This window comes from Dermacentor variabilis, chromosome 4 (genome assembly GCF_050947875.1).
Source record: "Dermacentor variabilis isolate Ectoservices chromosome 4, ASM5094787v1, whole genome shotgun sequence".
Lineage (NCBI taxonomy): Eukaryota > Metazoa > Arthropoda > Arachnida > Ixodida > Ixodidae > Dermacentor > Dermacentor variabilis.
The window spans coordinates 125,640,916-125,664,259 of record NC_134571.1 but is presented as its reverse complement, the minus strand read 5'-3'; the positions used below and the strand labels follow the sequence as shown (position 1 = coordinate 125,664,259).

At 48.0% G+C, this 23,344-nt stretch overlaps 1 protein-coding gene across 1 annotated transcript; it reads right to left on the bottom strand.

Annotated features, from left to right (window-relative positions):
• Positions 1-11,961: 11,961 nt before the first annotated feature.
• On the bottom strand, positions 11,962-22,834 carry LOC142578327 (uncharacterized). Its single transcript, XM_075687725.1, has 7 exons — positions 22,674-22,834; positions 19,100-19,169; positions 18,811-18,899; positions 17,279-17,350; positions 15,788-15,889; positions 13,463-13,516; positions 11,962-13,167 (listed from the first exon to the last, which is right to left on the bottom strand). Exons 1-7 carry the CDS (start codon positions 22,722-22,724, stop codon positions 11,962-11,964), a joined length of 1,644 nt encoding a protein of 547 aa, XP_075543840.1. The 5' UTR covers positions 22,725-22,834.
• Positions 22,835-23,344: the final 510 nt, after the last annotated feature.

Here is a 23,344-nt window from a genome sequence, read left to right as displayed (position 1 = left end):
TATTAAACTAGTACGGGGGAGAGAAAGAAAAGTGCGTCTGACGATTGTCCCGGTCATACAAAAGCGTACGGAACAAAAAAAAAAAAAACAAAGAAAAAGAAGGAAGAGGTATAGCTTGTCGAACTTGCGAGGCAGGAAGCGGCGAGTAAATCTTTCGCGACCAATGTACACGCGCAGGCGTTCAGTGGACGGACAAAGCAAACAATCGTTAGCGAAAATACCACTCGCTCACAAACTAGACTCGCCATTTGAAACCTGTCCTTTCAGGTATAGAGGCCCGCGCACTACACCGTGCACTGCAGCACGCCCCGCTAATGCGGGCGTCTGTTAGCTCGTCTTTTGGCGTAGCGCGGGGAAATTAGGCTAATGTCCGCTCGGTCCACGTCTCCCTTCAGTCGGCGTCCTCCTCCATCGCCAGCGAATGTTTCACGCGCGGCAGTCGAGCAATTAGGCCACTGCGCACCCGGGCTTACGGCGGTGGTGTCTTCCTACGTCAGAGGCAGACAGGCGAGAGAGAGAGAGAGAGAGAGAGAGAGAGAGAGAGAGAGAGAGAGAAAAAAAAGAGGGCGCCTCGGGCGCTGAAAAGAATGCCACCTATAAAACGCGAGCCGGCCGGACGGGCGAGGGCGAATTAGGCAAATGGTGAAAAGTGGGAAGCGAAGAGGAACGAAAACTAAAGAGCGGCTAAAAAAAGCGCCCAATGGGCGACGACGCGAGCGCGCCAGCGTAGAGGCATCAAAGCAAGCGATACAGGATCGGTGTATAAGGCGGAAGGGCTCGATAAGTGCGTTTCCGTTTTTTTTTTTTTCTTTCTCATTAATTGAGCCAAATTTCCGCACTTCCTCTCGTTAACTAATGGTGGGTAAAAACGCTGGAACACGCCGGAGAGGCAGCGAAGACAACTAAACCTTCGCTCTCTCTCTCTCTCTCTCTGTCTCTCTTTAACATTGTTAACACGCGAAGCACAGATACCGACAATGAGGCTGGAGTGGGAAATGAAGCAAGGAGAGGATCGGGGTGTTGGGGGGGGGGGGGGGGCGCAGTAAGAGAATGAAATAAAAGGTGCTAGCAGTGCATGAATCAAGTGCGCAGCGCATAACATGTATATTAATTAGATGCAATTCTTGCACGACATCTTGTTTTTCTTCGAGCGCATGCCGCCTCTTCAAAACGAAGACCCGCCTCAGCAGCACCTCTTGCTGTTCCAACAAACGCCGGTTATTACATTTCACCAAAAAGAATAATAATAATAATAAAAAAAACACATGCTGCAAATAAAACCAAACGCGCCGTATGTGTGTATCGCTTACTGAGTGCTTAACTAAGTGCTATCGCTATGCGTCTTTAAAAGAAACCTTTGCCATATATGTAGAGCTCCGCGTTATTTTTTTTCTTTTTTCTTCTTTAGCGCGCAAGTAAATGATCGCCACACAAGCGCTTTCATATATTCGTCGTCTAAAATGAAGTGCGGCCAACGCACCACGGCAATCGAAGCCACGAACTCGTGTCAGAAAGGCAGAACGCTACAGCTGCAAGTGAACAATTAAGGCAGCCGCAAGCAGAGGGCGGAAATACTAAACCAAATCTCATTCGGAATATTCAAATGAGCGTCAACGCAGGTCCACCATGTCCGCTTGAAGGTTCCCCATAAGCCGTTGCCTTATCGCAACGTTCTCTAATTGTTGACCAAATTCTCTGTCTTATGAACAAAATCAGTTTGCATTGTTGACAGTAACTACGTTTAATACCTTGTCTTAAGCTCGGACGTGCAGTTCTGTGAGCTCATGTGATGTGCTTGTCCGAGAGCTATAAAACCGCAGTCTTGTGAATTTCGCGCCGTAATGCGCGAAGTTTAGGGAAACGTTACTAAAGTGAGGAAATATTTACCTTTTTTAGGCCGCGTCAGTCGTTCAAAGTAACGGTGCCTTCACTAAACTTGGGGGAAAAAAGCACTGATCGCTACCTCTTTTTTCATTGTTTCAAAGAAATTGTCGGAATGTTCGCAAGTTTCATAATTAAAAACGAACCACACTTTGGAAAAACATTTAGTCAGTACAAAGGCGTTTCAGGAAAGCATCAGCTTGTTACCGCCTCGTTGCGTGTTTTAACTGTCCTATCCAACTTGTGGACGTTGATTTATTCAGTTAGTTAGTTAGTTCATTAATTAATTAGTTACAGTATAATGCTGTCTACTTAAAGGAGGTGGATTACAATCTAATGTGCGCTGCCTTGCGCTCTTAGATAAGGTACACGAAATTGGCAGTATAAAAATTGAGACACAGCCTTTTGCAACCTGTAAAACAGTTAAAAAGAATGCACAAATGGACCAGTTACAACACTAAAGGGATCACATATAAATTACATAACGCAGAAGAAAGAAGGCGCAAAGTAAACATAGCTCGTTATCCAGGAACCTTTGCGCATAAAACATTTCTGCATGCGAAACTCTGAGCGTTATGGCATGCACTATAGCTGCTACCCGTGACACTCCAGCTACTTCAGTTAACCAATCGAAGCTATAGCTTAATTAAGAGATCATGGATGACTCACTTTGCCTTCTATACCTGCGTATCGTGGATGACAAAACTACACAGCTGAACTGTGATGTAGTCCGTGGTACGTTACGGCCGTCTTGTACCCAGTCGCTTATACCGATACGTTTCCGTGTGGGCTGTCTCCTGCAATGTCCTCGCGCACTTTCAGGCGCCCCCCCTCGAAATTAAGGCCTTCAGAAATGCTAACTATATCGCTGAAGCAGTAGAGTTACTGCTGGAAGCTCGTTGTCTAAACAAATGTCCAAGACCGTCGTCACGGGGGGAGCACGCGGCGTTCGATTTGAAATTGGCAGGGGCTGCGGCAAAGCTTCCGCCTCTCGTATAAAGACAGAGAGAGAAAGACAAACAATATTTCAGTCTCAATAGTCTCCAGGACTTCCAGGACTCTCCGGTGTAAGCAAAAATTCTCCGACCCAACCCTTACACTGAAGTATAGTACTTCATGCTTCAAGAGCACGTTGAAATTAATATGTAGCTTAACTTACCGATACATGGCCAGCTTAAGCTATCGTTATGCTAGCATATATGTTCCATGTTATTCGCTTGAAAGAAAGAAAGAAAGAAAGAAAGAAAGAAAGAAAGAAAGGAAGGAAGAAAGAAAGAAAGAAAGAAAGAAAGAAAGAAAGAAAGAAAGAAAGAAAAGAACGTCTTACGTCGCGAAAGAATGTTCCTATAATTAAGAAGTAATCACATTTTGCCTTCACAGCAAAATCGCATCGAGAGAACAATTGGGCGGTTTAGTTTAAGCGCGTGTGGGGGGCGGCCATTTGTTTTGTACGTCTCAAGCTTTTTTAAATATATGGCGTAAGGTTGGGCATTTCGCTTCTTTCTTTTTCTAGATACGCGAAAAAAAATAAACAGATCCAGACTTCTCTGAACAGACAGTAAGAGCTCGACGGCAGAGACACCTTGCTCAAGCGTGACCGTTTTTCGAAATTCCCATCGCTGACTGTGGGAAGGAACGTCGCTTCCGGATATCGCATGCTGGAGAGAGAAAAAAATAGAATTCGCTGTCGCAGGAATTGTTTAAGAACAGTATTTGTCAGCGTCAGCGGGAACTTCGGAAAGATTTGCGCAAAACTGTCGCAGATCCCTGCTGTTGCAAGCCGCTGTAGCTCGGTGGGTGAAAAAGAAGTGTCGCGAAAAGAAAAGTTGGTATTCTTGGTATTCCCTGGGGAATCTTCTATACTAAACTGACATGCGCCTCTCTTCTGAGTTCAGCTGAACATTCTTTGCTGCCTTCTGCTTCTGCGTTTTCTGTCGCAATAGAATGCAATTCGATACCACCGCGATTCGACCTGAACAGAGGCATTTGGGTCCTGGAAACTGCTATAAACGAATCGAGTATACATTCTACATGCGCCGGTATCGCTTCTCTCGAAGAGTGGGAACAAAACTGACAGACGCGCTTCCCTGTCATCTTGCTACAGGCTCATCCTATGCCTCGCGCAGTCCTGCCAGTACAGCGTCCGTGGCTCGAAATTTCGCGGTTAGCTGACGAAGGTTTACTTGTGCGAAACCCGTATCGGTTTCCCCTGATGTTTTCTGCTGCATTCGAGTGGATGACAATTTTCCCTTTCATCAAGCATCCCCAACCTGGCGTGTTTCCGCAGAATATATTGCCCCATCTCAATACTCTGCTTTCGTCGAGCACACCATATGTAATGAGTTTGTGGTTCGGACATTTATTTACGACGTGGTCACAAGGTTTATAAAACACGTGCGCTCGTAACTTTCTTCCGACGCCTCGTGACTCCGAAGACACCGACTGTCCGCCCCCGACTGCCACGTGAACCTTAGCCAAAGTGTTGTTTGACCGAGAGTGAAGTACGCACCGAGTGTCTTGCCCATCACCCTTTTGTCCCGGATCAAACCGCCGCTGTAGAAGATGAGGCTGGCGCAATTGATGCACTGCATAAAGACAACGACAGAAAGCATAGCTGCACAAGCGTTTGCTCAAACCACGCACTTCGAATGCCCTGCAAAACGCTGTATACCTCCACATTTCACGAGAATAAGTTCAGTATTAAAGCTCCGTAAGTATACGAAAGCACCTTAGTTTCTTCGTCGGGCCTATGCGCTTCTCTCGGTTGTTTCCGATCTGCACACAGCTTACGATCAATCTTGTCCTTAATTCTCACACAGACACCGTCGTTATGGCTAGACAATGAGATAACCAGCCGGAGTAGAAAATTTACCCCTGCGTGCTTACTATCACCGTGACTTGCATATGCCGCTCTTGTACAGGGGCAAAGGGGGTCACGCGAATATACAAGCTTGAAGCGATCAACAGTGGATGAAAATGGGAAGCCTCAGCCGGGCGCCCACGCTTCGAGAAGATGACGGGGACTTTGCAGGTATGCACGTCCCTGTATAGATATACAATTCGTGGTGGATCCCTGGCTATGGCCCTCCGCCGTCAAGCACGGAGTCAGGGGTTCGACTCCCCGCCTCGGCGGCCGCATTTCCATGGGCGCCAAGTGCAAAAACGCTCGTGTTCTTAGATTTATGTGAACGTTGGAAGAACCTCAAGGGGTCAGAATTAATGCACAGTTCCCCACTGGTGGCGTCTCTCGTAGCAGCTGCGTTGCTTTGGGACGCTAAAAAATCCATGAATCCATCCCTCGTAGAAACAGCTCCGCGGTGAGGTTTCTCTTGTGGGCCCACTATGGATCGCTCATTGTCAGGAAAAGCGCGAAGGGACAAAGACAACAGAAAAACACAGGACAGGCCCTGCTGTTATATTTGTCTCTTCGCGCTTTTCTGTAACCACACGATGAAGACTCACCGATGAGCGCACACTCTTACGTTTGGCGCACTATAGCCGAAGACCAAACCCAAGTGACGTGGGACTGCTGACAAGACCAGCGTTCTAGCTGTCACGCCTATAGACGATAGCGGGTCTGCATGCGAGGTCAACTTCTATCCACAGTGTTTTCAAACTGCCCCATTCTGTGAAAGAGATAAAGACCATCAGGGCCTGGCTAAGCTATCTGCTGCAAAGAGCCAACGAAAATTATGGGGTTTTACGTGCCAAAACCACTTTCCGATTATGAGGCACGCCGTAGCGGAGGACTCCGGAAATTTCGACCACCTGGGGTTCTTTAACGTGCGCCTAAATCTAAGTATACGGGTGTTTTCGCATTTCGCCTCCACCGAAATGCGGCCGCCGTGGCAAAGAGCCAACGTCCGACGGTGAGCAGGGCGTCGGCTACCGCTTCTCAATTACCTCGTCATTGCATCATGTGTGAGAGCGAAGGTGCAACTGCCAGTACGACTCTGTGTGTGTCTTTAACTAAGTTTGCCGTCCCATATAAATAAACCCCTGTCCTATTGCTTCAACCTCCAGACCTCGCACTCATCACCGAAGAGCTAACTCTAGTCAAGAAACTTCGGACGACGGTGTAGGCCAGCTTAGCCGCCGTGGGATGCTCCGGTAGCAGATGCTCCCGTTTCGAGAAGCACCGGCGGCTTAGGCTACAGAGTGACCCTTTGTGTGACACCCTAGACCACTGTACTCAAACCCTGCAACACCAGCAAGCCGAGTTCGCCATATTGATGAACTATGGATCACTTCGTCAGAGAAAGTCCTTTTAGACAGCGACATCTCCAACGCTGCACCCTTTATACTTTTCTAACCCTGCTAATTTTGTCTCCCCACTTGCATCCTAGCTACTTCGGAGCCAACCAGAATTAGCCCTTGCACCTTCTGTTCACATAGGTTCGCTCCATAGCAATGCGCGGTGACAATTGAAGCATAGCTTAGGAGGCGAAAAGTATTTCGGCTGCCCTGTGTAAAGTTCAATAGGGAAAAGAAGTCAACTTACGAGGCATCCTCCTGTTAAAAAGGTAACCGTGGTTCCTGAACGAAAGCACTCGAACAGGGAGGTCATGGTTCACGAAAGCTTATTTTTGTTCCTAACTGAAATTGCGCAGCCACTCTCGTACTTCTTTATCTTCTTCGTCAGTTAGTATGGAAGCACGCGCTCGTTAGATGGCACAGCTCTCTAGTGCTTGGACCAAACTAGGAAGGGCTAAGCCACAGTAATCATTATTATCATCATTTGATGTCTAGATAGCCTAAAGTAAGAAAGAGAGAAAGGAATTTGTGTTTGAAGACTGTTTGCAGAGATAAGGTATAGTGTTTGGTTAAAAAATGAGATATCGACACTTCAATTTTGCAAGGCTGTAGAAACTTCCGACTGCGACCGCCGCCAGATGGCTGACATGCTAGAACCTATTGTACGCTATACGCTTGATCTTTAGTGCGAAAGTACCACTAGCCTACCAAGCTGGATTTCGCCTTTGTGTGAAGCTTCTTCATACGCGCATTTCTTCGCGCGTGTTTCGCGTGCACAACCTCTTCTTATTCTTTTCGCACATGCGCACGCGGGCGTATGTGCAAGAGAGAGACGTTCATTAATTAACACACACATAACACACACACACACACACACACACACACACACACACACACACACACACACATATATATATATATATATATATATATATATATATATATATATATATATATATATATATATATATATATATATGCATATATTGAAAGGCCACCCCAGTGGTTCTTCTGACGAGGTGCCTAGATTTGTTGGATTGCTTCGCTCCTTAACAGGACAGCAGCAAACTGTCCTATATAGTTTTGCGGTGTTCAGGGGTCCCTCTTGGAAGTATCTAGTCGTTTAGTGCAACGACTGAGCTCTCTAACCCAGCAAGGCAGATTCTTCTCAGTGAGGAGAGGCCAGGCGATGTCCGTAGCAGGTGGTGTACTGCGGCTGACTCACCCGTGTCGCAAGTTTCGCATGTTGGGTCAAGCGACTTGTCAAGGTGTTGGTCTTTGAACGCAGGCGTGACTGCCTCGCCCGTGCGCAGGCGGCTGAGTGCCACGCGTACACGGCGTGGAAGCTCAGAAGGGAAGGGATCATGGCCTTCAGGCAGAAGCACTTGTAGAGCGAGCTTTCTACGCTGTGGGAGCTGCAGGTGAGGATCGACATCGGGGGTGGGCAAACTTGCACCCCGCGCGTCCGCTCAGTCATTCCCTCCTGCGCCCACGACTCGGTGTTCAATGAGTGTGCAGCTCTGTTCCCTGGAGCTGCAGAACAGTAGCTTCTTCGTGGATGGTGGTTGCCAGCGGGTGTGCGTCAATATTGATTAGTTCACGCACGGCGTCTTGCGAACCCGTGTATATGCGTCGAGAGCTGCGAAGCTCGAGGCGCCCGTTTCTGGTTGCTTGGACAACCCCTAGATTAGCTTGTAGCTCTGCACCGGTGGCACTTAATGGTCTACTTACAGTACGTGCGAAATAAATAGGGAAAGTGAAAAGGGATGGTTGTCAGAAATGTCTAAAGAAGAGATTCCTCGCGCCAAGCGCAGCTAACAAGAATACAATACAATGTAGGGCGCCGGGTAGCCAGGGCTCGTTCCCTGTTGAAAGCGGCTGCTGCCACTCCGAATCTGGCATGTTTCGTTGACGCCGCCCAGTACGAGTGCTCTGATCACTATGCCGTAGTTTCGGTTGACTCCAATGGCACTCTCATTAACTCAGCATCCGTGCGGAAGGTTTCTTCAACAGTAGCCGAGCAGGTTGCTATAGCTATAGCACTGAAGGACCCTCTACGTCCCGATATCTTTACAGACTCCAGATCTGCAGCCCGAGCGCTCGCCTCCGGCTCGATCTCAAAGGAGGCGGCGGCCATCCTCGGCAGCGAGGGGGCTGCTGGTTTTCATAGCATCAAATGGTTCCCGGTCCATATGGGAATCAATGTGCACTCTGAGGTTGTTAACGCCAATGAGTTGGCCCATGACTGTGCGCGAGGTCTTACACACCGCGGCGGTTCAGGTGGACTCACGGGCGGCGACTTAGGACTGTACAGGGATTCGCTTCTCACCTTCCATGAAATCTTGACACATTATCAACTTGCTCGGCGGGCCTTTCCGCTACCACACCCTAAACTTAATAGACCACAATCGTCTGCGTTTCGCATGCTTCAAACGGGGTCATTTCCCTCCATTTAGTCACTTCGCGCCTAATGTAGAACCCCACTGTCCACACTGTGGGGAGGCGTACTGCTCCTTATCCCATATGCTCTGGCAATGCCCTGCGTTACGCAGCTCATCGCTAACCACTCTAACAGACTGGGAGGCAGCCCTTAAGAGCGGCGACCTCTCAGAGCAACTACGGGCTGTCCAGAGGGCCTGCGACAGGGCGGAGGACCACGATCTTCCGACCCCGACGTGGGTGTGGCCCGCGACCGCTATGGGGACTCCCTGAAAAAGGAGGTACCCTAACGCCGGTTCCTGAGGACCATTAATAAAGTTCTTTGTCTGTCTGTCGGTCTTCCTTCGCCTTCCCGACTTCACACCTATATTTCAGGCAGAATTATTAGCGATTATATTAGCATCACGAAAACTGCCCCAAAATGACCCATTAGCTGTTATTGTGACCGACTCGCTATCTGTATGCACAGCACTAAGTGCATCTTTAAATTTAGCAATTTAAAGAACATTTCGTTCGATGGTGCCTCCGTACTTGCGGAAAGTACGTTTGCTTTGGGTACCGGGACATCGTGGGTTGCACTTGAATGAAATGGCTGATTCACTAGCACGAGCTTCCCTGAACGGCCCTATCATATCTGCTTTGCCGACATCAGCTTATGTCACCGCGGCTAGGTACAGAAATTTCGCTATATCTCAAAACTCTGCAATATCCATTCTAACACCGTCTTCTGATTTCCACCATCTTGGCTTCCCATGGAATACTAATTGGTGTCCTTCAAGGCAATTGGAAGTTTCTTTTACAAAATTGAGAGGTCGCATACCTCCTCTAAATTTTTACATACACAGGTCTGGTCTCGCAGTGTCCCTTCTATGTTCTTTTTGCAGTGAACCTGAAACTATCGAACATTACTTTCTCTCGTGCCACCGCTTGCTAAGACAAAGAAAACTATTAGAATACTCATTTACCAAACTTGGCCTCTGGCTAACCTCGCCAACGTACCATTCTTTCTTTTGGGGCGACTTCACTGGGATGCAGCCACAGGGATGCTTTTCTGGCAGTTTACAATTTTATTAGAGGCACAAAAAGAGTACCTTGCTGAATTTCTAAAATTATCCATAATTTAAATTATTTCATTTCTTTACGTTTACTTATCTTATCGGAATTTCTAACAATATTTAATTACACTTCTAACTTACAGTACTATCGTCCCACGCTCCACTATACAAATCTAGTTTCTCTCTACTTCTAACCATACGGAAAACCGCCTGCTTCTTGGCCATCCCCCATAGTGGGTACGCGCCACTGTCTGGGACACAAGACAAGGTTTGTTAGATGCTCCTTTAAATCAACCTATTGTTGGCAATCCCCCTACTGTACGAGCCATATTTTGAGGTAACAACAACAACAAAGGAGGCACGTTGAAACTTGCCAACGAAACTGCTGAAGAACGACAGACGCGATTGGAGGACGACAGATTGCACAAGCGTGCCAAGCGCGCCACCGAAACGGATAAGCCCGACTAGCTGTGGGCGTTGCATACCAGCATCGCAAGGCCGAGCAACGTCTCTCTTTGTCAAGTGCTGCGACGACCATCTTCAAGCAGCACTTCATCGACAAGCCGTTCGGCTTTGCAAGTTCTGCGTGTGACAGACTGTGGCACGAGAAGTAATTAGACTGTGTCACGGCCCCCATGCACGCGACCTCCGCTTTGGTCTTTCCTGGCATTGAAGAATTCTCTTCGGTTAAGGTGTGCAGAACGTGTAAGAAGTCTTCGCTCGCCCAAACTAAAGTGCCTTTCTACTCTGTGAGCCATGGGTATAAATATCCGCCCAAGCGTGCCCACCTTCCTCCGCTCAACTGTATAACGAAGCGCATGATTCCCCCCCTCCCCCCCCCCCCCACTTTGTACCCTTAATTCATGCGAGTGCGAAGACTTCTCTATAACACTGGCAAGCGCGGCGTGAAACCACAAAACGGTCTTTGTGAAATTCTGCAATGCTCCTCCTCCTCTGTTTACCGAGTAATTAACCCTGTATGGTTTTTGCAACCCAGTGTGCATCACTATGCGTATCATGTGTGCAATAAAACAACAGTTTAACAACGACATCAATACTACAAAAGATTTAATTAGCAAGAGGTCCAGCCACGGCTTAGCAATGTACTTGGAGCCAAAAAAAAAATTGCTAATTTCGCCCAGAATATATACTCCGTGGTCGGCGCAGCCAGACCGTTTCTAATCTTTTTCACACTGAAAAGAGGAAATCGGTATATTTTACATTATTATTTCCCTTTAGTTAGCTTTTCTTTTTCATTGTTTTGTTTAGCTTTTTTCAATAAGCATTTATATCTTTCTTTGGCGGAGTGGGTCGGGTTCTTATGCTGTGGTGATGGTGTGGTGACGATGCTTTATTTAATGGCACAACGGGCCCACTGCGGGGAAATAGGCCAGGAACCGGCTGGTAAAATTATTCAGAAAAGGACAGGAATGTAGATGAATAATCAAGGATGAGAAAGAAACCGAAATTAAATAAAGTAATCTACATTCTAGTCGCTACAGCGCGGCTCTCACTATCAATCATACGGTTCCGACACCCCATTCTCGAGCTCCCCCCCGGCAATACGCCAAGGAAGACATTGTCTACCACCGACTTCAACTAGGTTGATCGTTGCCGTACGGATGCACAACTGCGATTGGTCGCGGCAGAGACCACGTGCCTCAGTGCGTGCATGAGTTACGCAGGAGCGCGTCGGTCTTTGCAAGAGTGACGCTGTAAGTTAGCAGCGTTAGCCGAAAGACGGAGAAACTCGTTGGCTGCGAGGAGCGGCCACGACAGTCGAACAACGAGACGTTGTTCCTCACTTTTACGATTACATTCTATTGTTTGCGGATAAATTTTCGTTCTCCCCTACAAGCCGCTTCATGGCCAATCTCTCAACCTCCGCGGTGGCTCGCGGGATATCGCGTTCGGCTGCTGAACACGAGGTCGAGGACTCGATCCCCGGACGTGCCGGCCTCGAATGCGGCCGCCACGGCCTCATTTCGTCGTCTTCGAAATTGGCGAGGGCAAAATGCAAGAACTCTCATCTACTGGGTTAAAATTTGACACTGACAAGCTGTGCACATCGTGCCACATCCCCGAGCCAGACATTTGTAGAAAAGCGGGTAACGTACGCTCGGCATCCGAAACATTTACTTGCGCAAATCTGCGAAGTTGACTATATACACTGTCGTCAAATCGACGTAAGACCTCTATGCGGGGAACTAGTGAACAAGTAACACCACTTCAACTAACCACATTGAGCCGAATATACAGAGTCTCACACAAAAAGAAACGTTTAGAGGAAAAAGAAAATGCTTTCTGCGATGAGACACCGAGACTGCATTTTCTACTGCTTATTTGAAAACTCGTCTGCTGGTGACTTCACAGACGACTCCGCTGACGACGTCAACGACAGCATCTTAGGCGAAGACTTTTTCGTCGACGTATGCGGATGTTTCTTTGAAGGCTTGTGCTTAGTCTTGGACTTGTCGCCGGAACGCGACCGTCGCCTCGAAGTCCCCTTCGACTTGCTCCTCTCCCTCCTCGTCGACGTCGTCGTCGTCATGGCGGACTCGTCCTCCGACGTCACGTCTTCTGTGGCCTGCGCGGACTTGTCCGGCGAGACCGACGGCGTCGAGCCACTGCTGGCCGATGGCGAGGCTGACGTCATGAGCCGGTGGCCGCCTCGTCCATGTCGCCGCAGGGCTGAAGGCCGCTCGGCCGCTGCCGTGCGTTCAGCGGCTTCGGCAGTCGCGAGAACGGGAGCGTCCTCTCGAGCTGTCGGAGGCTCCGGAACGTGCTCTTCCTCCCCGGTCTCACGGTGTTTCTTCTGGTAGTGCCGCGGAGACCCATCCTGCTGGTTTTTCAGAACGGAACTAGCCGACGGGGACGTTGGCGAAGCGGACGCCGTGGAGACGTTGCTATCGGGCAACGGTGCCGCCTCTGGCACGGGCTGCAGTACGTTTGCCACCTGTACCGCTGGAGACATGATAGACAGGCGGCGACCGGACCTGCGCTCCGGTAGGGCAAGTTTCCCGCCCAGCGCGCCGGCGGAACCGGAAGCATCACCGCCAAACTCGTACGACTGCTTGCGCGAGCTGGGCCTGACGGGGGCCGCCTTGCGGGGCGAGTCGTGGGAGGTTTTGTGCTCGACGTCCAGCTTGAGACCACCATCGGTAACCGCGCCTGCGTCCTGAACGATGTCGTTAAGATGACTGGTGGTGCCGCGGCGGTCAGCGCGGTTTGAAGGACGACGCTGTGCCTCCGCGGTGCCCCCTTGGCCGCGGAGATTCGGGTCTTCGGAGGCAGTGTCGGCGCCCATTATGCTCCTCATCGGCACGGAGCCTGCCCCGTAAGGCGTGCGCCGTCTGAAGTGTGCCGATCCTGTCCGGGACTCCGCCGGCTCGGCGCCTGTCGTCCCGCTGCCGCCACTGATTGCGGTCAACGCCAGGACAGCGGGAGATGTGGCCTCCGTGGCTCCTTCGACGACAATGGGCAGGTCTTCGGCCCCGAGACGATTGTAGAGCCGGAAGAAACGGTACAGCACGTAGAACTGCGGTGAAGGGAGGTGAGAAGAAAGATGCGGCTATTTGGCTGCTGAACCAAAGCGAACGTGGCATTACTACGACTGAGGTGCCTTCAACAACCACAGGGTGAATTCGAGTGCACAGAGCCATGAAAACCACAAATACCGCGCGGAAGCTAATAAAGTGTCCGAATCTTTGAACTATTATCTTCGGAACCTCTTTCTGCATGCTCTGCGTTTTTGTTTTTCAAGTGCTAACGCTGTTATCAGGATTTAAAAACAACTTAAACCGCAAAGGCGCTGCCCTTGGTGCCGAGCTTACCTTAGCCGCTTCAATTGAACATCGGATCACAGCGTTCATTATGAACATCTCCACCTGCACATGGAAGAAAAAATGCACAAGAGTCTGTAGCAGTGTTTGTATGAATGGTTATTCTCTTCCCCTTTATTTTACATATTAAACACGTGCGAGGCATGCATTGTTACACATTCATGCTTACAACGTGGTTCGTTTCTCGATATGATCGGTTGTCCTCCTCGGCAGGTATCGATGGGATAAAGTACTCCAAAAGCTACTAGCTTTTTTTCCCCTTTTTCTTTGGTTACTTCGTATATCGTTGGAGAGCTCAAGACTGTCGAAGCCTAATAAATGCTTATGAGGCTGTCCCAGCGCTCAAAGTGCGATGTACATCGGTGGCTACAGTTAGAGTGACGCATACGCAAAAGAAAGAAAGGGACTACCCGTGCTACCTATACTCAAGTATAAGAAGGCCTTAGCGCTGATACCAAGTAATAATAGAGAAAAAGAAAAAAATGTGAGAAAGTACCACATCTGTCGTTTTCTGGTGCACTCAGATTCAGTCATTGGCTACATATTTTGCATATGGGTGTCCTAGGTTAAAAAATATGTTTTCATTGTGTGTTATTTTTTCAATTAACGAAAAGGTAATAGCGATGATATCGCAACGATGTGCTAATTTTGCTACATATTCAGTTTTTGACCGCACATAGCGACACGCATATTTGCGGTGACCGTTTTTTACCTGCTAACAATGAGTTAGGTATGTTATCGCTCGGGGAAAGGAGCGCCTGCATGTAACGGAACATTCTCGACTGTTGTCACGGATTCTATTTTCCTGTCTATGTTGTTGCTGAACCTTCCGTAATTAGGGGCCCTATAACGTAAAGATATTCTAATATGTTTTTATTCCAATCTCCTGACATCAAATTTGGGCTACCGCTGTCGCAAGCATCGCGCGGTCACCCGCAGGGTTGTCTGAACCGACCAATCAAATGCTCTCCTCGTTCATAGGAGGTTACTTTTGTTTGCTTGAAAAACGAATAACATTGTCTACACTTAGCGGCTTGTCTTACCTAATTGGTTCAAAAGAGGCGAGGAGCACGCTCAAGTGAAGAGGGATTCGATAGGGCCGAGCCACTGCACTGAATATCGATAACCGGATGAAGAGGGTGGTGCCGGCGTCTGCGATTGGTCCACTTTCGCTTACTTAACTTGCGGCGGCTCGTCGACAATCGCGGCAGCATGCAACGGAAGCTTAAGAACGACGCTAAAACGGATTCTCAGTAAAGAAGAGTTGGCAGAATGAGGTCGTAAACGTGCCGAAAGTGCTCGAGAACGTTGCACGGCCACGCATAAAGTTTTATTACACGCAAATAAACTCATGATCTCCGGCAGGTGCGAGTAGCCAGTGCCTCAGCGATCGGCGGCAGCCATCTTTTATTCCTTTCGGAACGCGGTAGCCTGCGGCTATTCAGAAGAAAATTCAGTTGATAATGCCTTTAACGCGTACACGTCCTTTAACGCATACACGTCACTTTAACGAGGTGAGTTCTCGCGGTTTTGTGACGTCGCGTGACAGGCAGGTGAAGTGGGAGCAGCCCGAAAACTTTTGACCAATATCCGAGGGCTATAATGGTGAAAAGGCGTCGAATGAGAAACAACTATTCTTTTGTTCGACCAAATTATGCATAATCAGTGTGTACATGTCATATCACATGGGAAGCAATCGCGGTTTTCGTGACGTCACGTGACAGGCAGGTGAAGTGGGGGTGGCCCCAAAAAAGTTTTTACCAATCGCGGTGGGCTGATTGCAGAATTGGAACAGAAAAGTTTGGAACAGTTTTACGTTATAGCGCCCTAGGTTACACGAGCGGCGTGAACAGAGGGATAAATACTGAAAGGCAGGCGAGCGCCAGCGATTACGCTGGAACCGTCGACGAGCTATGTATAAATCGCCGACGCGCATATGATCCGCACGGAGATTTTCAACAATCGCCGATTGTGCTGGCCGCTGTCGTTGTGATTCGAGCGTGACTCGTCTTTAGGTTAGGTCAATAAGCCGTTAAGTTCGTTACTCCTAGTTTTGGATACTTTTACTGTCTGGTCCTTCAGCGACACTATATGCACAACGCGACAGTACTATACGGGAAGTAATGCGTTGAAGTACTGTCTGTCGAATGTATGGCCGTGAATGATCTAATACGTTTTCCGAGGTTCAATACGCAGCTAAGTATTTTTGCAGCCTGTCTCCTCAACTCTTGGGAGAGAATTTTCGATGTGGATATAATTCCAGATTTTTTATGCGTTACAAACAGAAGCCGAATGCAACCATGAGCGCATACTCACGCTCCCGCTTGTGTGGTAATTGTAGACCATGTCGGTGCCAACGCTCGCCGGCGACGTGGTTATAGACCAAATAATGAAGAGGAGCAGCGCACGTTTTGGTTCCTGGTGCCGAAAAGAAGAAAAGAATGACAGAAAAATTGTAGCGCAAGCAAGACGTGTCACTGTACACGTATGCGCGTACTAGCACATTGCTCGATAATGGTACACTTTGTACTTATATCGAGCAAATGCTACATATACTCGTACCGGCCGCTAACCAAACTCGCTAACAATTTCAACTGCCGTCTCAAAAAAATAAAACAAGGCGCACAACCTTTCGGGGTACAAATATTGGACGTATCTATATATACAACCACATTAAACATTAATTAAGTTCTGGTGTTTCAGTCGCCAAAACCATGATGCGGTTATGAGATAGTTCACGTCGTAGTGGCGGACTCCGGAATTCTGACCACTTGGGGTTCTTTAACATACACCTAAATCAAAGTATGCGTAAGTGTCTGCATTTCGCGCTCATCGAAATGCAGCCGCCGCGGCCGGGATGGAACCTGCTGTGTAGCTATAACAACATTCGTGAAGCTATAACCAGGGTCCTTAATGAAGGACCCTGCTATAACTATGGAGGCTGCATGTGCTAGTTGCAATATGCGCTTTGCCAGGAAAACTATTTTGTAATCTGAGAGCTCATTCGTGTCGGAACGCAGAAAAAAACTTGCTAGTATGTACGTTTCCAAACACAAGAAGGCAGCCCTCCCAGTAAACGTCATTCCAAAAGTCATAGACTAAGATAGCAGGGTGTTCGTATGACGCTGCATTCACGCAGACTCCCCATAATCATTTGCCAGAATATTTGAGATGCAACTGTTCGCGCCATTGTCAAAAATTTCAAAACGATACCACAGACCGGTGGCGCCATCTATCAATAGCAGGCTGCTTTACTTTGGCAAGCTTGAGAAGCGCGAAATATAAATCCATCAAAAGCCTGTGCTCAGTCATTTCCTGCGTCGATCAGAAGCGCGAACTGTCGCAACGCACGTTATACATTTTTTTTTTTTCACTTCTAGGAACAACGCAATTAGCGACAGGGTTTCTCCTCCCGCATAAGCAATTCGTTCCTGCATAACAGGAATAGAAAAATTCGCGCGTGGTTTTTGGAGCAGTTGGAGATCAGGAAGCGAATTCACAAAGCTTTTCGTGAGTAACGGCTGTCTGTAACTGACCGATCGCGTTCGATAATAATATGTCCGACATCCCGATCGGTTGACATCTGCTCTTACGAACAATTCTAGCGTAAGAACTTTTCTGTGACAAACTGTATGGCCGCAGCGCTACTGAGACGAAGACAGAAGAAAGTGCTAACTGTCGGGGCATGCGCTGCCTTCTGCTCTTCTTTCTACTTCCTTCGTTGTTGAACGTTCATGACGAACGTTTGCCAACTCGCCCAGTTTTCTATTATGGCGTGGTTTCGTTTTTGTCCAGTACAGCGCTTACCTTCAGGTGAGCAATCAACCTTTGGCGGTATCCGTGTGCCAGCTTACGGGTCGTAGTATTACGCTTGTCCATCTGCAAACCGAGGCAAACGAAACTTGAAGTCGCCCAATGACAGTCGTCCTCGGCTCTAGATTTGTATCGAACTCTATGACTACGCATCGCTTAAAGGAGCACTAATATTTCCGGCTCTCTATTATGTTGCGTTAAATGAAGGTCGTGGACCTCGACACCCTAGAAAAGAAAATACTGGCACGTCTCAGAGTATTCTAAATAATTTAATATAATGCATTTTTTTACAGCCAGTTTCATTCTCGCTCCCAGATCACGGTGTCGCGACGGCATTACGCTGAAGTTGGTCACGTGGGAACAGGACAGTGCGACGTTTTACGCTAGTACCGGCTCGCTCGGTAGTCTCCTATGCTGCTACATCGCGCTTCACAACGAGTAGTAGCATAGGAGGTGATCGTTGAGATGTCCAGCTCCCACGTGACCACCTTGTTTGCAATGACGTCACGACACAGTCACTTACAGGGAAACGGAAACGAAAACGAAACGGGATGTAAAAAGTTATTATAATAAATTGTTAACCTGAAAGCATTATATGCCCCATGGAGCGGGAAGTACGGCGAGCGTCCGGCGTTAACATCCGATGGTACCAAAACCCACGTGACAAAGTGAAGACATCACGTTCCCAGAGTTGGACCAACTGCTGGGACTCACACTGCGACATCCCAAGGTGAACTGCGACGGCGTCGGACAGATTCCGTGACCTACACCCAAAAAAAAATTTACTTTGCGCAATCCGAAAATTGAGTTGACCCACGTTCAAAACTGAACTAGCCCACTCCAAAATTGACTTGGCTCACCCCCAAATTGTGGGTGGGTTACCCTCAAAATTGACTTTGTATAATTCGATCACATGACTAAGTGAGAAGTATCGCGCGGAAGGGTGAGAATGCTTTCGCATTCAATGCACGTAAAGAGACTAAATTGCCTCTGTCACTTTTTTGGTGCACTATGAGACATGCCAGTGTTTTATTCTAGAGTTTCGAGGTCCGGGATCTTCATTTAACGTAGTAAGATGAAGAGCCGGAAATATCGTGTCAGTACAATTCCTTCAATGTTTCCATAAAAGAAGCCACCGCCGTATCAGAACATGCAACGTGCATTACACAGAACATGCAAGCGCAGTACACAACACCACATGCATGCAGACGTCGCGGTGTCGATTCAAAGCATGTGGCCCATATTTTCGCCTTCGTTTCATGTATGTCTGTTCATTTTAAATAATCTAAGCCAAACGTAATTAACTTCCTGTTACACTTGTCCTGGTATTCCGTATTTTTTTTTTCTAGTCCAGTTGTCTATGCGATACCATTTGAGAGTCCCCACATCTAGAAGGGCTGAAAGTAATTGGGCACAAAGCCGAGCAACGTTCCTTAAACCTTACTGTACAGTTGCCTTACGAGGACATGACATCCACCCTCGGCAAGCAGGCTGCATAGTGCGTGTATAGCACGTAGCGTACTTACGTCCCACACCCCAATAATGGTCATGATATCCACAATCACGCTGACTGCGCTCTCGAAAGTCTTCACGCCGATGATGTAGACCATATGATCTGAAATGAAAGCGCGGAAAAAGCAACAACACCATGACGTCTTAAAGCAAGAAGATAAACAAGGTGAAGGTAGGGGCGTTTCGCAATTTTACCCAATTTGCGCAATTTGCGCGATCTACAAGATGACGGCCCCCGGCTGTTCTGAAGCGTATAATGCTTCGTTCGTGCGCTCACAACGCGAAGTCGCTCAATGCATTTACCTGCTTCCTTGTTGTTGAACCTGCCTTCTGGTGGGAACACGTGCACCAAGAAGATCACGAAATTGTTGACCTGCGAAAGTAAACCGGTTCCACATTATTAGCGCCGTGCGGAGAAGAAAGAACGCGTGTTATATGGTTAACGGAGGCGCGCGTGCTTTTCCACATAGCGGCGTGCGAAATGTACCCATTTTTTGTACGGTTATAAAACGTGTACCAGCGAGCGTCCATAACATTCAGATTTGAGATATGTCGCAACAGTGAATTAAGCACCACAGATAGAAAAAGTGCGGTGCGTGAAAACAGCGGCATATTCACATATATACGCAGAAGTTGGCTGGATGTTTTTTTTTTTAATTATTACTAGTAAAGTTCTTTCATTCAATTTTGTTTCTTTGACCAACGTAAAAACCCGCGTATATTACGAAAATTTATTTCAATTGTTGGTCCCAAATTTTCGCCGTACTATATGCTGATCCAAACAGAAATTCCAGCCAGAAGACAGGCTCAAAGTCTTGGTTTCGTTACAACATAACTGCTTGTTGGCCTGGTTGGTGCTTGCTAAAATAAATGTTTTTTGCGCGCAAGTTAAAACACACAGAAAAGGAAGACACATAGTGGGGAGTGCCGCCCGTGTTTTCTTCTATGTGTCTTCCTTTTGTGTGTGTTTTAACTTGCGCGCAAAAAACACATCTTTTGGTTTCGTTAATACTGCATAGCTGTCATCATCCTGTCGTTGTCAATTCATTATGTCAATGAATTGAATTATGGGGTTTCACGTGCCAAAACCACGATATGATTATGAGGCACGCCGTAGTGGGGGACTCCGCAATAATTTGGACCACCTGGGGTTATTTAACGTGCGCCTAATTCTAAGTACACGGATGTTCTCGCATTTCACCGCCGTTGAAAAGCAGCCGCCGTGGGCCGGATTCGATTCCGCGACCTCATGCTCAGCAGCCCAACACCATAGCCACTAAACAAGCACGGCGGCTGCCGTAATTATCCTCATCATCCTCTATAGCGTAAATGAGGTGCTATCAATATATTGTAACGAGACGGCGTGGTTGGGGCCGCCATAACGTGCCGACATAGCAAGCTTTTTAAGAAGTGCACACGGCGGCCGCATTTCCATGGGGGCGATATGCGAGAACTCCCGTGTACTTAGATTCAGGTGCACGTTAAAGGACCCCAGGTCGTCGGAATTTCCGGAGTCCTCCACTATGGCGTGCCTCATAACCAGAAAGTGGTTTTGCCACGTAATACCCCATAATATAAGAAGTGCAGCATTTCGAACGCGCTCGCCAACACAGAGGGTGAGCTGTGGAAAGAGTTCTCGGGCAAGGAACTGCCCGAAGAAAGCGCAACCGAGAGAACGATGTTTAAAGCAGTAACTCCAATGTGAATAAATGTTTACACTTAGTTTGCCTGACTTGTATTATACGCGGATGAAAACTTTTTTCTTTCCTGTTCTCGCTATCCCAAAATCTTGCCTCGTGTAACATATGCGGGTCTGCATTATATAGGCTTTTACGGTATCTTTCTGGCTAACGAACACGACATATTCACCACGATTAAGTGACAGCCTACGCCCTATTTTCATTCTATTTATATATAGAGGCTAGAAATAAACCCTCTATCAGTCGTGATCCAGCTGATTTCAAAATGCATTCAGAGCCCGCATTTTGTAGGAAGAAAATAAAACGCGCTTTTGCGTTCGCGATTCGATTCGAACTGCGTTGCAGATGAAGCACTATTGGTGAACTGAACATTACTTTATATTCCGCAATTCGATCCTCTCCTTGAGCATGCAGATTGGATCGAAACGCAGAGCTGCGCGTTTTGTCAATGTCTGCAATGACCCGCGCGTTGAACTTTCTTGCGGTGCCCGGCACAAGGGTTCATGCTCCAGAGGCTGAATCGACACAGTGAAAATTCCGGCCTTCTCGGCCACGCAGTGACCCCTCAAGTGAATACAATACGCGTCTCGTTTCAGCGTTAGAACTGGAGATAAAACAGCCTAAAAACGAGCTATCGAGAGCGATTTTTTGTTACTTTAATTTACATGATTGCGACGAGGGCGGGTCGGATCAGAGGTCGTGCCAAGACATCACGACTCGTGGGTGTTAATATAGTGACCGCTTCTTGTGGGCCGACATCACAGCTACCACCCGTGTCAAGGCTATAGAGAACATAGGGTGCCAACGTGCTCAGCCTCTTTCGCACTCCACTGCTGGATGTGAACGACACATCACGCCTGACAGCAGGCCTACCCAGGCCCCGCCAGTAGAGTCATATATGGCTAGGTCGATGATCAGCATCAGCGCCTTTTTGAGTCTGCCTTCTCTGCACACTGCGTTTTGGCGCTGTTCACTTTCTTTCGGGAGCCTATAGCTGAGTCAGTGTACCACGTGCAGGCGACCTGACTCCAACCGCTGTTACTCCAACTGCCTCGACTCCAACCTCCCAGCCCCGGTGGTTGCGCAGTCTGATCGGAAGTGCTATTGTGAACAGTGTCGAAATTTATTTAAAAATAATTCTGGGGCGTTACGTGCGAAAACAAGCATCTGGTCATGAGACACGCCATAGTGTGTGAATCCAGATTAATTTCGACCAGCTCCATGGGATTCTTTAACGTGTACCCAATGGACAGTACACAGGCGTTTTTCGTTTGACGCGCTTAGCGATAGCATGTTACAGAAGGCCTTGTCGTTGGCCTACACAGTTTCTACCTGCTTTGAGACAAAATTTCCACTAAGAGGACGCACAAAAACCTCATACTCAAAATTTAATCACGACGAGAAGAGCGGTGCTTCAAACTGATCTATTTTGGGCATGCAGACCCAAGAATAAATTTACACATGGTCGCATGCGTAAGAGGCACCAATCACACTTGGCAAGGCAGCCCCCTTTCGAAGTATCTAATCTCGAGTTATGCAGCCGGATTAACGCCCCGCTTAGATGTGCGCCGACTTACGCACTGCAAGGTGTTAACCGCGATTTTGAGATGTAAATATTTTTGGTGAGAGCAAGAATCAAGACCACACGCGAATTAATGGCAGCCACTCAGGATAAAAAAAAAAGTTATACAGCGCATCTATAAGTGATAAGTCAATCCAGCTGTATAACTCTGAGGTTATAGATTCTTTGAGTGCCGGTTATGTCGTATTGTGTGATTGAAGCCTTCTGCGCATGCAACCACGTCTATAATTATACTTGGGTCTGTATTCGAAATGAAGCAGTTGGAAGTACCGTCGTTGTCTTCGTGATGGTTTACTTTTGCGTCTGTGGTTTCTAGGTGTCCTTCTAGTGGCAGTCATGTCTCAGTAGCGATCGTACGTTCACCGCAGAGGACTTCTGCTGGGATACCGCGGAACAATGCGGGACATGCGAACAGCATAGGTTGGGGTGACCTAAGCGTAACGTAATTCCTAGTCTGAGCGGGACAACGCCCACGTATCTTTCCGTGAGCGAATCGCACAGTGCGAAGTGTGAGCTATATAGGCTTGACGAAACATTTCATGCGTCGTCAAGCGAAAGGGTAGACGAAACAGCCTTTAAATCTTGCAAAACTCACGCAGCTGAAGGTGGCGACGACAATGACGCTGTCTCTGCTGCTAATGTCCATGCTTGTGACCCAGCGCACGCAGGTCTTGACAGGTCTTCGAGGCACGGTACACGGCCGCCGCAGACGACGGCCAGTCGTTCTTCTTCGTTCGGAGCTCGTGCGCGCGCGTGATCACGTGGTCCCGGTCTCTTGTTCGCTTCTTACTCCTCCTTTCTCGGCCTCGCTTCCGTGACAATCTGACACGTCTGTAAAACTTTTCTCTTATTTTCAAGTGTTCCTTTTCTTTCTGCAAAGATTCATGGATTTCAACTGTATTGAACACTTCCAAGTTCAGTTTGGCTCACGCCGCCCTATTCCTATTGACCTCGACCCCCCTTTTCACAAGTATGAATAGCGACAAATTTTGCTGCCGTCATCGTCATTATGATCATGCTTCGTAAGGTAGCGCTATAGAGGTAGACTAGCCCAACCATTTCTTGTTTGCGCTCGCCGCTGTTCCTCAGCGGTGGTTCCACTCCCGGTTGCGGCGGCCGCGTACTAATAGAAGTGGAATGCGAAAATCTTCCTGCACTTAGATTTAGGTGCACATAAAGGTACCTAAGATAACACCTTTTTTTAGCGTCCGAAAAAGGACCAGAAGACTGAAAGGAATGACGCGGACACAGAGCTGTGTCATCAGC